At 37.0% G+C, this 16,074-nt stretch overlaps 2 protein-coding genes across 3 annotated transcripts in view; one reads left to right on the forward strand and one right to left on the reverse strand.

Moving 5' to 3' along the window:
- The window catches only part of LOC121390586 (ubiquitin carboxyl-terminal hydrolase 48-like), a 52,467-nt gene extending 51,611 nt beyond the window's left edge, over positions 1-856 (reverse strand). For both annotated transcript variants that reach the window (XM_041522438.1, XM_041522437.1), the window contains exon 1: positions 807-856. The gene's annotated coding sequence lies outside the window, so the exon portion shown is untranslated. The remainder of the gene's footprint in view (positions 1-806) is intronic.
- A 3,124-nt stretch (positions 857-3,980) lies between these two features.
- LOC121390532 (deoxynucleoside kinase-like) overlaps positions 3,981-16,074 on the forward strand; it is a 28,022-nt gene continuing 15,928 nt past the window's right edge. Inside the window, exons 1-3 of the mRNA XM_041522364.1 lie at positions 3,981-4,067; positions 5,244-5,311; positions 6,854-6,928. Of these exons, the coding sequence (XP_041378298.1) occupies positions 4,040-4,067; positions 5,244-5,311; positions 6,854-6,928 (171 nt within the window). The 5' untranslated portion in view covers positions 3,981-4,039. The remainder of the gene's footprint in view (positions 4,068-5,243; positions 5,312-6,853; positions 6,929-16,074) is intronic.

Here is a 16,074-nt window from a genome sequence, read left to right on the forward strand (position 1 = left end):
TATGGCAATACTTTTCGCTTCCCTCTATTTAGCAAATTTAAAATTGCCAGTGGGAAATTTTTTATGTTGTTATTGGTAGATTTCTTTTTAATGGGAGTTAATGATGGAAAGTACTTCAAATCGGGATTTAGCAGTATGGTAGGTTATAAAAAAAAAATTTGTGTGTGTCCATTTGTTTGTACTCGTGCACTATTTCAGTTGAGAATGAGAAACGATTAAACATGGTGCTACAAGCAGCATAATTCTGCAGGCTATATATAGGGTATGTAACAAAATCTTCCGGGCATAGCAAAAAAACCTATTTTTTTCATCAAGATAATGAAACGTCTCCGGCACGATATTTATTGGTAGGTTGTGATGTTTTTTGCTGTGCCGTAACCGGTCCCAATAAATGTCAAAATGTTAAAAAACGGACCGCTAGATTTTTACAGGCTATATATAGGGGTAACAAAACTAAGAAAAAACCCCACTTTCTACATCCCTACAGCTGGACTACCGCATAATTTGCAAATCTTGTACTAAGTTGTAGAGGAAATACACCACTGCAGCACAACATGTTTAATTTAAACAAGTTAAAGGCTGTAATTGCATGGGGCTGATGGGTTTTTTTTTACTAACAGTTATCAATAATATGCCTGTCATATTTTTAATTTTACAGTTTTAGTTTTACTCAATATCCCGCCTAAACCAGCAAAAAATGTATCCATAATTCTGGATTGAGTCAAGATTTTTAAGAAATTATGTACAAACTGAATCTTTTTAATGCCATATTTTAAAATTATTATTCTAAATTAAGTTAATCTTACAAAACAACAGTTCTGAAAACAAGTTTGTTTTTAATGTCCGCCTCTTTCACATTTTGTTGATTTTATACAAGACATAAGCGGACCCAAGCTTAAATCATTATTAAAAAAAAAAAAAAGCGAAAAATAAATGGATTATTCCCCCTTTATTCGTTAAAGGTCAACAATCGTGGCACATTATTAATGCACAGTATATAAAACAAATACATAAACATTACAGTAAAAAACAAAAATACCATCCCAGTTATTAATAACGTGACTTTTTGTAAAACGCTTGGGGAAAAAAAACCCTGCTCAGTCGATTTGACCCGCATCAGACCTGTGATGTAGCATCAGGTGTTCAGTTAGTAGGTCAACATGCTGACAGCAGAGAATGATTGTTCGAAACACAGCTGATTCTTAACAGACGCTAGTTTGGACATTTTGGTCTTAACACATTTGTACATCTACTCTAATGGTACCTCGATTGGTGAGGAAGTGGTATATAAGCACGTTAACCTAGTTACCTACCTGTGAAAAGCAGGACACAAGTTCAGTCCCGTCTTTTGAATGTGGGATATTAACATCTGACTGTAATAAAAAATATGTGTTCAGATCAGAACGCATTTAAAACAACAAGCAGAATAAATAACATTATTTTTTTTATTAATATCACATAAAATAGGGATCTGAATTTATTGTCTTAGACAGATCGGTGTGATGCAATACAGGTATGAACACATACAAATAATAATACGATTTTTTTCGCTACCTACACCCGTTACTATAGGGGTTGTTCATTGTTTGTTAAGCATTCAAAGAGACGCGATTATTTCATAACACTTTCTGTGGTGAACGGCCGTCATTGTTAAAAGGTGACCACTGGCAGACAGTAGGTATGATCGCATGCCGGTGTAGACAGTATAGGGGCAAGATCGCGCACCGGTGTAGACAGAGCTAATTACTACATGAAAGGTTCTTTTGTTCTTGAATTTGCATCCGAAGTCCGGAATAGAAGGCATCCAGTGTCGACCGATTTTTTGTTTCCTAATAAATTAACGGTAGCTGAACGGGACTTTAAAACTGTGCCGGTTTACACCGTTTACGTAGGAACCGGACAAAAGAATACCGTTCCGAGTACACAATTGCAATGCACCCGGGGGAAGCTGAACAAAAGAATATCGGCCTCCCCCACCCAAACCCCCAATACTTGCTGCTGGTAATAACTTGGTACTTGGTGATGCCTCGACCAGGTCAGGTCAGGTCATAGGGTTTTACGTGCACATTCAGAACAAGCTGTTGTTCCATGACAGGAAAGTTGGCGGGGGGGGGGGGGGGGGGCAAGGAGGGACCGTCTATGCTGGCAGGTGCAAGGGAGCACCAGCAGCCAGATGGAATCGGTAGCAGGCGGGAGGGGTGGTGGTGGTGCTATGGAATTTGAATGGAGCTCTTAATGCCAAAGAGAAAAGGTGCGCATTTTGTTGAGGAAATTTGGCGCAATTTTGAACGGTCGACCAAAAGCGGTCAGGCCCTTTATAACGGCCCTATGGGCAACCTAGGGAGACACCACAGCATCGTAAAGGTCTAAAATTAACGAGCTACTCTCGATTCACTAATATCAAAACCTATATTAGCTCGGCCATTTACCTTTCGACCGACCGTTCAAAATTGCGCCAAATTCCCTCAATCAAAATTGCGCACCCTTTTCTCTTTGGCATTTAACTGCTTCATTCAAATTCCATAGCACCACCACCACCCCCACCCGCCTGCTACCGATTTGATCGGGCTGCTGGTGCTCCCTTGCACCTGCCAGTGCAGGCGGTCCCTCCTCTCCTCTCCTCTCCTCTCCCCCACCTTTCCTGTCATGGACAGGCTCTTGTGCCCACGACAGGCGTGCGCTACAACAGCTTGTTCTGAATGTGCACGTAAAACCCTATGATATAACATGACCGTTTACGTCGTTTAGATAGATGCCGGTTTGAACAGTCCACTCTGTGTGTGTGTGTGTGTGTGTGTGTGTGTGTGTGTGTGTGTGTGTGTGTGTGTGTGTGACTGTGTGTGTGTGCATATATATATATATATATATATATATATATATATATATATATATATATATATATATATATATACACACACACACATATATATATATATATATATATATATATATATATATATATATATATATATATATATATATATATATATATATATATGTATCATACATATATATATATACACACATATATATATTATAAAAGGTATACGTAGATACCAAAAGATAATGAATTTCGTTTTTGATAAACGTGGACCTTTAAACTATTTTCGGCCTGTACATAAGCTATCCAAAATGATTTGACCCAAGTTGTGACACCGAATCGTAATTTCTTTTAAGTCGAAACGAGTTCAAATTATTATAAAACGACCCTGTTTAATCATTGTTTTATTTCACAAAACGGGTGCGGGACATAGCCCATTGATCAGTCTAAGATCGATCCTCATCAGTGGGCCCATTGGGCTATTTATCGTCCCAGCACTACGACTGGTATATCAAAGGGCACAGCATGTGCTGTCTGTAGGTTGGTGCATATAAAAGATCCCTCTCTGAGACTATATAGGCCCTATCTTAAAATTACCAAATTTAATTATGTTTGAAAAAAAAGAGAAGAAGTTTGTTTTGTTTTGTTTTACGAAACCACTGGTAATTCTGACTCGTAAGGAACGATAAGTAGATTTACCAATTGACCCTTTTAAAAATAAAAATGGGAGAAAAGCACAAAGCGGTAAAGCGCTCGCCTTGTGCGCGGTCGGTTTGGGATCGATTACCGTCGTCTCGTTCCAACCAGTGCACCACAACTGGCTGTGGGATCATGGGATGGTGCATAAAAAATATATCTCGCTACTAATGGAAAATATATCGGGTTGCCTCTCTAGTAGGCCTATATATGTAAAAATTACCAAATCTTTGACATCCAATAGCCGATGATTAATAAATCGATGTGCTCTAGTGGTGTTGTTAAACAATACAAACTTTAACTAAAGTCAGAACAGGAAAACAAATTCACATTACCACCACCACCACCACCACCATCATCATCTTCAACGTCATCGTCATTATCATTGACACCGTTAACAACGTTTGGCTGGAACCTCTATAAGGTTCACAAAATGTGGTGCACAAGAAAAAGAAGAAAATACACCTCACAAAAGACTAATTTGGCGGGAGTTGTAAATGAACTAATTTATGATTTTAAATCATGTTGGGCACAAATATCTTTAAACTTGGTTTGTCTTGGTTTACTGTTCCTTTTCTCTATATTTGAAATATTCAGTATACTGTATTTAACCAAGTTTAATTCATCAATTCTTGCTTTTATGAGGCTTTGAGACGGGATGCAATCCAAAACTGCTACTCGCTAGATCATAGTAGATGTCTCATGAGTACAGAGTAGATCGAATATTATAAATTATCTTTGTAAAGCTACATGTCATATTTTATATTTCATATTTAACTGTTTGTCTATTTTATATTTATATATTATGTTCAAATCCATTGAACATAAGATATAAATATAAAATGGACAAATTATGAAAAATGAGTTGAGGTGTGATGGATGATTATCATCATATGTAAGATCGATCGGTTACCCGAAATATGCCAAAATTTTGGTTTTTGGCATATTTACAATCAAAAAACGGAAAAATATCCGCCCGTTTTTTTTTTTCCCAATCAAAATTTTAACCCCCCCCCCCCCCCCCCCCCCACACCACTTATTGGATACGATTTTGGAAGAATTATGGAAAAAGTTTTTTGATTGTAAATATGCCAACAACCGTGTGACCCAGATCGATTGCCTTCGGTGAACACGGACCTTTTTCCAACTACGTCGTGGCATGTACTGTCTTGACCATGAGAAATAGCATTTAGTAATAGTTCAAGGCGGACTACATTTGTTACTACTAACAAAAACCCATGTCTGATGTCTTATAAATATTAACCGCAAATTAAATGTGTTTAGTTTCCCCTAGGATCGATCCATATTGGTGGGCCTATTGGGCCAGCCAGTTCACCACGACTGGTATATCAAAGGCTGTGGTATGTGCTGTCCTTTCTGGTATAGTGCATATAAAAGATCCCTTGCTACAAATGGAAAAATGTTTCCGGTTTCCGCTAAGACTAAATGTCAAAATAACCAAATGTTTCACATCCAATAGACAATGATTAATAAATCAATGCTCTAGTGGTGTCGTTAAACAAAACAAACTTTAAAAAAAACCTTTCTCTCATCCCAAACTTTGGGGCAATAGTCAAAAATCAAATCCTTGTACATGCAGTATTTCTTTTTAAATTACATTCATCAAGACTCATCAAATGTATTAATCAATTCCCACATAGTGAATCACTATAAGTACTGTATCTGAATTGAAATGTAAAAATTTTCTTTTATGTTTTATTTTCAGAAAATCTTCATTTAACCAACACATCATTGTGTTCACAGCGAGAAACTAAATCAAGACAGTCGTTCACGGTACGTACTAGTAGAGCGTGACATTTTCATAAAGTGAGTACCAGTGGAAGATCCAGAAAATCTATTTAGGGGGGCCCCAATGACATGGCCGAAAGCTACAAATGTTCCCGAAGTGTTTCCTCGGATACTTCAAAACAGATGTACATATATAACTGTTGCAAAATTTAAGTGGGGAGGGGGCAGGCCTCTGTGGCCCCACTTAGATCTGATCCACCACTACGTACAGTCAATATGTTGACAGCTACCTCTATGTCTAAATTAAAGAACAAAACCTCCATCATTTCTAGTATCTAGAGTGGATTCCAGGGCTCACACTGAAAATAATTGTGTTTTACTTTTAGCCAATTTTCACATAGGTAGAGAACCGGCGTCATGGTTAGGCCATCGATCTACAGGCTGGTAGGTACTGGGTTTGGATCCCAGTCGAGGCATGGGATTTTTAATCCAGATACCGACTCCAAACCCTGAGTGCTCCGCAAGGCTCAATGGGTAGGTGTAAACCATTTGCATCGACTAGTGATCCATAACTGGTTCAACAAAGGCCATGGTTTGTGCTGTCCTGCCTCTGGGAAGCGCAAATAAAAGATCCCTTGCTGCTAATCGGAAAGAGTAGCCCATGTAGTGGCGACAGCAGGTTTCCTCTCAAAATCTGTGTGGTCCTTAACCATATGTCTGATGCCATATAACTGTAAATAAAATGTGTTGAGTGTGTCGTTAAAACATTTCTTTCTTTCTTTCTTTACATAGGTAGAGTATTTCCTTGAAAATTATTCCAGTCGTTAATTGAAAGAAAATATTATTAGCCAGATCTGTACTAAATGTAGCCACTTAGCAATTGCCTATGGTGAGACCTGGATTGGTTGGGATATAAAAACTAAAACATTGGTGTTTGACTAACTTTTATTTAGAGATTGATTAAAATGATTTTATGTTATTTTAGGGCACTGGTATTATTAAGATTGTTGCCTGTACCCCTACATTTGTTATATTAGTTCTCTCTTTGACACTTGCATGTTAGAATACATTTTGTGCATCATATTTTAATCCTAAATCCAGCTGTAATTATTTCTTAAATAAGAGACCAAAAAATAGTTATTTACAAAGTCAAAAGCGATACAAGTGTTGCAGATCTCACTCTAAAAAGGATTATGTTTTAGCCAACATTGACATATGTCATCATCATCATTTTCTGTCACGACTAATGGCATTTAGGCAGCGACGAAGTTCCTCCATGCCAGTCTATCCCTTGCCAATCTCTCGATGGTGCCCAAACTGTATCCTGTCTTCTTCATCTCTATTTCTATGGTTCGGCGCCATGTTGTGTTCGGACGTCCTCTCTTTCTTTTCCCTTCATACATATGTACAGTACTGTTATTTCCTTGAAAATTATTCAAAAGTAGCTAATTTAAATAAATGTAGCCACTTCATATAAAAAAAAAAAGAAGCAAATGGCTAATTGGGCAATTGACTGGGTGAACGTTGGTATTGATGGAATGATACATCTTCACATGTCCTACAAGTTAATGCTTTACTGTATTTCAGGTGGCTGTTGAGGGAAATATTGGCTCGGGAAAATCCACCTTTCTTGACCATTTCAAGTCGAATCCAAATGTGGAGGTATTTTCTTACATTACATCTAGGATTTAAAAAGTTCACAAACAATAATTTTTTTTAGCCAGAGTAAAAATTTTTTTAGTTTAGTTTAGCCAGACAAAATATAGCATTATTTACCATGTTGATTGTGATGGTACATGCTCTTAATTTCTTTTCGCCTGTGGCGATATTAATTGTTTTAGAAGGCCGTGTGCGTTCCAAATTGCACTTAAGCCCAGATGGGCAACTTGTTACGTGATACCCTTGCGTGACGGTCATTGAGCTTTTCTAATACACACCCAGCACAGGTGTGGAGGCCATGTGGCTAGTAGTTACGTAATATCTCCGGTAGTGCTGTTTATGACCAGGGGATTGCTCGCGGTATGGCGACAGCCAGTCTGACGATCAGAGAAAATATGCCGGCGTGGTGGTTGTGGAAAATCCACATGATACGTGAGGTACCGTTTTGTACCCCCAGGCGATATTCGCTGTCTCTGAGAGTTTTGAATAAATAGCTAGGATTTTAGAGATTTCTGGGAGAACCAAAAAGGAAGGCTTCCCGGGAACGTTTGTCCGTTTGGACTTTGGTAAATATATTATTTCTGCTCTGTTGTATAACCTTGATGTGATTGATGTGACTTTAAATATTTTAATACTGTATTATACCAATATTCTTTAGACAGTGTCTTCGGTCATCTGACGAAGTAAATCGTAGACTTATTGTTCTAACATTATACGAGTATTTGGTAATATAAAGCTTAGCCAGTCATCCTAGAGGACCTAGGTAAACTGTAGGTTATTGTCTTTATTGTGATAGGTACCAGTATTAATTCTGTGTTATAAGGTTATTGAATGAGTAGTTAGGGTTAATTAAAAATTAACTAGTTAGGAATAGAGTTGAAATTCCTTTATTAATTAAGTTCTCCTGGAAGCGTTTCTCAATTATCACACGTTATTGATCGAGTAGTAAGGGTTAATTAAAAATTAACCAGTTAGGAATAGTTGTAATTCCTTTATTAATTAAGTTCTCCTGTTAGTGTTTCTCAATTATTACACGTGTGGGTGTTGTGTCACGGTGAAGTGATTAGCATGTTGTGTAAACTAGACACCTAGAGATTAACTAATTAAGTGATCAGTTCTGGGTTGTTATTATTGTTGTTATTAATTAACTACTGCGGCAGTACATTTGTCAACGTAGGTTAATACAGATTCCAAAGTGTATTGTGTTTTTGTTGTGTTTTCTAGTGAACTAAACGTGCTATAATAATATATACTTTATATAAGATCGTATCTCTGATCATACCTAGACGAGCCACATCAGGGTATAACCGCCCATTACAGAGATATCTAATAGATATACAGTTAGGAGAGATATTTGGACAATCGTGTTTCATTCAGTTACGGGTATTGTAGAATCCCCGTGACAGGAGTAGAAGATTGGGGCGCTCGTCCCTGTTATGATAATCACCATTCGTATTATTTGAATCCTCAGTTTTATATGATTCCCACTTTTGTAGTTAACCAACCACATGGCAATACACATGATCTTCTGTTACCACGCTTTGACTTAATGTTTATTTAGTCAACCAACAAATAACTAGAAAATATTCCTTCCAGAAAGGGAGATGTTATGATAATCACCATTCGTATTATTTGAATCCTCAGTTTTATATGATTTTGACATTTGAAGAGTATTACACTCGCAGTTTATTGTGACTAATTTTAGGAATTCACATGTTGGTAATCCTACGATTGCTGGACCTGGCACATCCACGACATAGAAAAGAGATTCATGGTATTTAGAGTTATTGAACTGGCATTTCAATTTGATAGTGCCTACACATTTGATTTGTTCGCCGTTGTAAGCTGAAAGCTTTACGTTTTGTAGTGGTTCAAGAATTTCACCGAATCGCTTTTCACCGTACATCTGCCTGTACGTTTGAATAGGTAAGGTATTACCTGAAGCGCCGGTGTCGATTTTTAGTTTCAAGTTGTGCGTTCCTGTGATATTTGGTGCTTGAATTTTCAGTGTTGTGAAGGCATTATCACGTGACATTTTGTCGACTGTATCCATGCACTTGTCTGATACTGTGATTGAGTGGTAGGTCAGAGAGTACTCTTCACTGTCAGACTGTTCTTCGGCTTTAACTTCTTTGAATTTGCAGTGATTATGTGAACGTTGATGAGGCTGACGACTTTTAGATTGTCCTCGTCGGATGTTCGGCTTTTTGCGGTTTTTAGTTTTGCGACACATTTTCGACCAATGTCCTTTGGCACCACATAAATTGCATGTATCGTGATAGGCTGGACATGATTTGAACTTGTGCTTCAAACCACAATCAGAACACCTTTTGAGTTTGTGTTTGAATTCGAGTATATTTTCAGATTTTGGTGTGTGCAAACCTTTAACTTGTTGGTGTCCTGCACTGATTGCTTCGTATCGTCTTCCTTCATCTAGTGCGCGTGCAAGATCATAACCTTTAGGTTGGCCTAGTAGGTCATGTTGGAAGGATTCGATTGGTGTACTTGCTATGAGAAGTTCAAGAATTTGTTCTTGCAGTTCCGGATTCGAAAATTTGCATTTTAGGGCTAATGTTTTACAACGAGTGACAAACTCATCTACACTTTCAGTGCTTTTCTGGCGAAACTGCATAAGTTCTAGTCTATATACTCTGAAGTTGACTTGCAGCTTTAACTGCTTCTCAAAATATTCCCATAGGCTGTTTGGGTTAACGAGTTCGTCATTTGAAAGACCAGAAGCATTTAATCTACGAAGTCCTTCGTTACCAATTCCCCGTTTTATTTTCAGAGCAATCTTTACTGGTTCGGTAATTTCTTCATCTGCACAGTATAACTGTATCGTTTGTTTGAATAAACTAAATGTTTCCCCAACGTCGGTTGATGACCAATCCATTAATGGAATTCGCGCCATTTTAATGTCGCTTTTGACACTCGTGTTTCGTTGACCGATTGGCGATTTAATCGAGCAATAAGAATGTCAGTGGGTTTACACTTACAACTGTGCGAGAAATGGTTCGTTTCAACAAGCTGCCAACAGATGTAGAGCCATACTGTGATCCTCCCAGGAAGTGCAGCATACATCTTAAAGACAAGATCAAGACTGAACTTGAGAAGTTAGAAGAATCAGGAGTCATACGAAAAGTCAATGAGCATACAGATTGGTGTTCGTCGATAACATACGTCACAAAGAAAGATGGATCCATCCGAGTGTGTCTCGATCCTTTTCGACTAAACCAAGCTCTTAGACGATGCCCGACTAAGATACCAACACTGGAAGAAATCAATCCGACATTTGCAAAGGCAAAATTCTTCTCAAAACTGGACGCCAAGGCAGGTTATTGGTCTGTACACCTCGACAAATCCAGTCAACTCCTCACAACCTTCAGAACGCCATTTGGAAGATTCTGCTGGACCAGATTACCGTTTGGGCTATCAGTTAGCCAAGACATCTTTCAACAGCACATGACACTCGAAGGTTTGCCAAGTACCGTCGGTATCACCGATGATGTGTGTGTTTGCGGAGAAACAGAAGAAGAACACGACCACAATCTAACCATGCTGATGGAAAGAGCGAAAGAAAAAGGTATGGTTTTCAACTCGGACAAATGTTTTATAAAAAAAACATCAATCAAATTCTTCGGGAACATGTATACCGACCTTGGTATCATCCCTGATCCTGCCAAAGTCAACGACATCAAAATGATGCCTACCCCAGAGACAAAAGAAGATTTACAACGCTTCTTAGGTCTCATGACGTACCTGAGCTCGTATATTCCAAATTACAGCGCAGAATCAAAACCATTGAGAGAACTACTGAAGAAAGACGTATTGTTCCTCTGGGACTCCAATCACCAAGCATGTCTAGACAAACTCAAGACTCTGGTGACTGAAAAATCATGTCTCGCCTATTACGACGTTGAACAACCCCTAACACTCGAGGTCGATGCATCTCTCAAAGGACTGGGTGCAGCACTGCTACAAGACAGGCCAATAGCATTTGCTTCCAAATCCTTGACGCCAACGCAATCGTCTTACTCAAACATCGAACGAGAAGCACTAGCCCTGGTGCATGGAATTCAGCGATTTCACACATACCTCTACGGTCGCAGATTCGTTGTAATCACTGATCACAAGCCACTCGTGATGATACATCAGAAACCACTAAATTGTGCCCCTCCACGTCTTCAACGCATGTTCCTGAAGCTGACGGGTTATGATTTTGATCTGATTTACCGACCAGGCAGTGAAATGACATTAGCTGATACACTATCACGACTACCAAACCCGGCGAACAACAAAGAAGTTGAGTTAGACGTCCGAGTAGACAACATGGATATCAAATTGGATCTCATCAATTTTGGCAGTCTCAAACAAGAAGAATTGAAGAAAGAAACCAATGCCGATCCAGAACTGAACATTCTGAAAGAAGTCATCATCACAGGATGGCCAGACAACCTGAAATTACTTGTTCAAGCCATTCGTCCCTACTGGTCATACAGAGACGAGCTAGCAGTGGAAGATGGAATACTATTCAAAGGGAGACAAGTTCTGATTCCAAAATCTCTACAAGGAGATATTCTCAATCAATTACACGCTTCTCATCAAAGAATCGAGAAGACACGGAAACTCGCTCGTGAATCCGTATATTGGCCGCTGATCAATAATGACATTGACAGACTTGTCAAAAGTTGTTCCTTTTGCCAGGAATTGCAGTCCCAAAATGCTCCAGAACCATTACAGCCACACGAAATTCCAACAGCTCCATGGAAGAAGCTAGGAACAGATTTATTCCAGATAGAAGACAAGCGCTATCTCGTTGTTGCAGACTACTTCTCGAAGTACCCGTTCGTAAAGCAGATTACCACCCCAGTGACGAGCAGTGCGGTAGCTCGTGAAATGAAATCTCTGTGTGCTATATTCGGTAAACCAGACTCCATAATAAGTGATAATTGTCCACAGTTCACAGGACAGCCATTCCGCGATTTTGCCCAAGAATGGGGAATCACACTGTTGACATCATCACCGCATTATCCCAGGTCCAATGGTTTTGCTGAGCGAATGGTCGGCACAGTAAAACACATCATTATCAAATGCTTGAAAAACAATCAAGCTATCGACAAAGCGCTACTGCATTTTCGAGCAACACCTGCATCGTCAAATGCACCGTCGCCAGGCGAACTACTGTTCGGGAGAACCATATCGACAACATTACCATCCAGACAAGAAACAAACCTCACCACTGCAGAGCAGAGAAACGCTCTATCACGAGATCAAGAAACCATGAAATTCTACCACGATAAACATTCATTGCCCACCGACCTACCGAAACTCTATCCAGGTCAACCGGTACGCATTCTGGATCATGCAACCAAGGCATGGACTCCAGGCAAAATCCTCAAGCAAGACGACAACTCGCCCAGAGCATACCTTGTTATTACTGCCGGTGGCAGTACACTACGCCGAAACAGATCTCATCTCCGAGAGATGTCACTACTCAAATACTCCGATGTTGTTAAGTCATATGCAAGGAAAAGTGCAGAGAACATCACTGTCAAGAAACATGTAGCATTTGATCTACCAAAGCAACGTGATGAACTACCCAAACAAATCACTAGTCAACCCCCTACTGACAATGTAAACTCAAACGTGCATGCTCCATGTGACATTGAACTAAAAAGATCCAGATCAGGTCGCACGATCAAAGCACCGGCTCGATACAATGACTAATAACAATTGTAAAGTGACAATCATAGAGTAACCAGTTACACCTATCCATTATAAAGTTATCATCATGTAAAATAACTTGAGTAACAAATATTTCATATTATGTTCTGGTTAGCCAATCATTCATTCTAAAAAGTAATATTTCATATTATGTTCTGGTTAGCCAATCATTCATTCTAAAAAGTAATATTTCATATTATGTTCTGGTTAGCCAATCATTCATTCTAAAAAGTAATATTTCATATTATGTTCTGGTTAGCCAATCATTCATTCTAAAAAGTAATATTTCATATTATGTTCTGGTTAGCCAATCATTCATTCTAAAAAGTAATATTTCATATTATGTTCTGGTTAGCCAATCATTCATTCTAAAAAGTAATATTTCATATTATGTTCTGGTTAGCCAATCATTCATTCTAAAAAGTAATATTTCATATTATGTTCTGGTTAGCCAATCATTCATTCTAAAAAGTAATATTTCATATTATGTTCTGGTTAGCCAATCATTCATTCTAAAAAGTAATATTTCATATTATGTTCTGGTTAGCCAATCATTCATTCTAAAAAGTAATATTTCATATTATGTTCTGGTTAGCCAATCATTCATTCTAAAAAGTAATATTTCATATTATGTTCTGGTTAGCCAATCATTCATTCTAAAAAGTAATATTTCATATTATGTTCTGGTTAGCCAATCATTCATTCTAAAAAGTAATATTTCATATTATGTTCTGGTTAGCCAATCATTCATTCTAAAAAGTAATATTTCATATTATGTTCTGGTTAGCCAATCATTCATTCTAAAAAGTAATATTTCATATTATGTTCTGGTTAGCCAATCATTCATTCTAAAAAGTAATATTTCATATTATGTTCTGGTTAGCCAATCATTCATTCTAAAAAGTAATATTTCATATTATGTTCTGGTTAGCCAATCATTCATTCTAAAAAGTAATATTTCATATTATGTTCTGGTTAGCCAATCATTCATTCTAAAAAGTAATATTTCATATTATGTTCTGGTTAGCCAATCATTCATTCTAAAAAGTAATATTTCATATTATGTTCTGGTTAGCCAATCATTCATTCTAAAAAGTAATATTTCATATTATGTTCTGGTTAGCCAATCATTCATTCTAAAAAGTAATATTTCATATTATGTTCTGGTTAGCCAATCATTCATTCTAAAAAGTAATATTTCATATTATGTTCTGGTTAGCCAATCATTCATTCTAAAAAGTAATATTTCATATTATGTTCTGGTTAGCCAATCATTCATTCTAAAAAGTAATATTTCATATTATGTTCTGGTTAGCCAATCATTCATTCTAAAAAGTAATATTTCATATTATGTTCTGGTTAGCCAATCATTCATTCTAAAAAGTAATATTTCATATTATGTTCTGGTTAGCCAATCATTCATTCTAAAAAGTAATATTTCATATTATGTTCTGGTTAGCCAATCATTCATTCTAAAAAGTAATATTTCATATTATGTTCTGGTTAGCCAATCATTCATTCTAAAAAGTAATATTTCATATTATGTTCTGGTTAGCCAATCATTCATTCTAAAAAGTAATATTTCATATTATGTTCTGGTTAGCCAATCATTCATTCTAAAAAGTAATATTTCATATTATGTTCTGGTTAGCCAATCATTCATTCTAAAAAGTAATATTTCATATTATGTTCTGGTTAGCCAATCATTCATTCTAAAAAGTAATATTTCATATTATGTTCTGGTTAGCCAATCATTCATTCTAAAAAGTAATATTTCATATTATGTTCTGGTTAGCCAATCATTCATTCTAAAAAGTAATATTTCATATTATGTTCTGGTTAGCCAATCATTCATTCTAAAAAGTAATATTTCATATTATGTTCTGGTTAGCCAATCATTCATTCTAAAAAGTAATATTTCATATTATGTTCTGGTTAGCCAATCATTCATTCTAAAAAGTAATATTTCATATTACGTTCTGGTTAGCCAATCATTCATTCTAAAAAGTAATATTTCATATTATGTTCTGGTTAGCCAATCATTCATTCTAAAAAGTAATATTTCATATTATGTTCTGGTTAGCCAATCATTCATTCTAAAAAGTAATATTTCATATTATGTTCTGGTTAGCCAATCATTCATTCTAAAAAGTTAGCCAAATATTTCATATTATGTTCTGGTTAGCCAATCATTCATTCTAAAAAGTAATATTTCATATTATGTTCTGGTTAGCCAATCATTCATTCTAAAAAGTAATATTTCATATTATGTTCTGGTTAGCCAATCATTCATTCTAAAAAGTAATATTTCATATTATGTTCTGGTTAGCCAATCATTCATTCTAAAAAGTAATATTTCATATTACGTTCGTGTTAATCGATCATTCCTTCCAGAAAGGGAGATGTTATGATAATCACCATTCGTATTATTTGAATCCTCAGTTTTATATGATTCCCACTTTTGTAGTTAACCAACCACATGGCAATACACATGATCTTCTGTTACCACGCTTTGACTTAATGTTTATTTAGTCAACCAACAAATAACTAGAAAATATAACAGTCCCGGATCTGAAACGGGACACGCATATTTACAAAAAGTATTGTTTGTAAATGGGGGCTTTATAAATTATTTTTACAAATTACCAGAAGTAGCAACGTTGTTCACTAGAAAATTAATTAATAATAAGTGCATCATATCTAAACATGGATAAGAATTTGCTGGATAGGCCTACGCTCAGTGTAGTGGAGATTAAGCGAGCACGTAAGGCCGAGTTAGTTGAAATCGCGGGTGAGCGAGAAATTGATTTAACATCAGCTAAAACCTTAGGTGATATAAAGACAATTATTATCCAGGAAGTTTTTGGTGATAAGCCTGTTATGGAAGACAGTGAGATTGTTCCAGAGATAGAGATAAATGACTTGAGTATGGAACAACAGTTAGCTTTTAAAAAGCTTGAGTAGGAAAGAGAAGAACGTGCATTAGATAGAGAGAGAGAGAGAGAGAGAGAGAGAGAGAAAGAGAAGAGAGGGATAGAGAGAGGGATAGAGAGAGAGAGAGAAAGAGAAGATAGAGATAGAGAAAAAGAAGATAGGGATAGAGAGAGGGAGAGAGAAAGAGAAGAGAGGGGTAGAGAAGAGAGAGATAGGGATACAGAATTCCAGTTAGCAAAATTAAAAGTGGAACATAAGTTAAAGTTGAATACTGAAGAAGTTAGACGTGAGGCAGGAAATGGTTTTAACATGTCGGAGGCTTATAGATCAGTGCCTGTATTTGATGACCAGGAGGTAAATATGTTCTTCCAACTTTTTGAACGGGCCGCTAAGCAGCTAAATTGGCCGCAGTCTAAGTGGACATTGTTAGCCGTTTCTAAGTTTAAGGGGAAGGCTAGTGTAGCTTATAATTCAATGAGTGATGAGCGAGC

Source organism: Gigantopelta aegis, chromosome 15, assembly GCF_016097555.1.
Source record: "Gigantopelta aegis isolate Gae_Host chromosome 15, Gae_host_genome, whole genome shotgun sequence".
Lineage (NCBI taxonomy): Eukaryota > Metazoa > Mollusca > Gastropoda > Neomphalida > Peltospiridae > Gigantopelta > Gigantopelta aegis.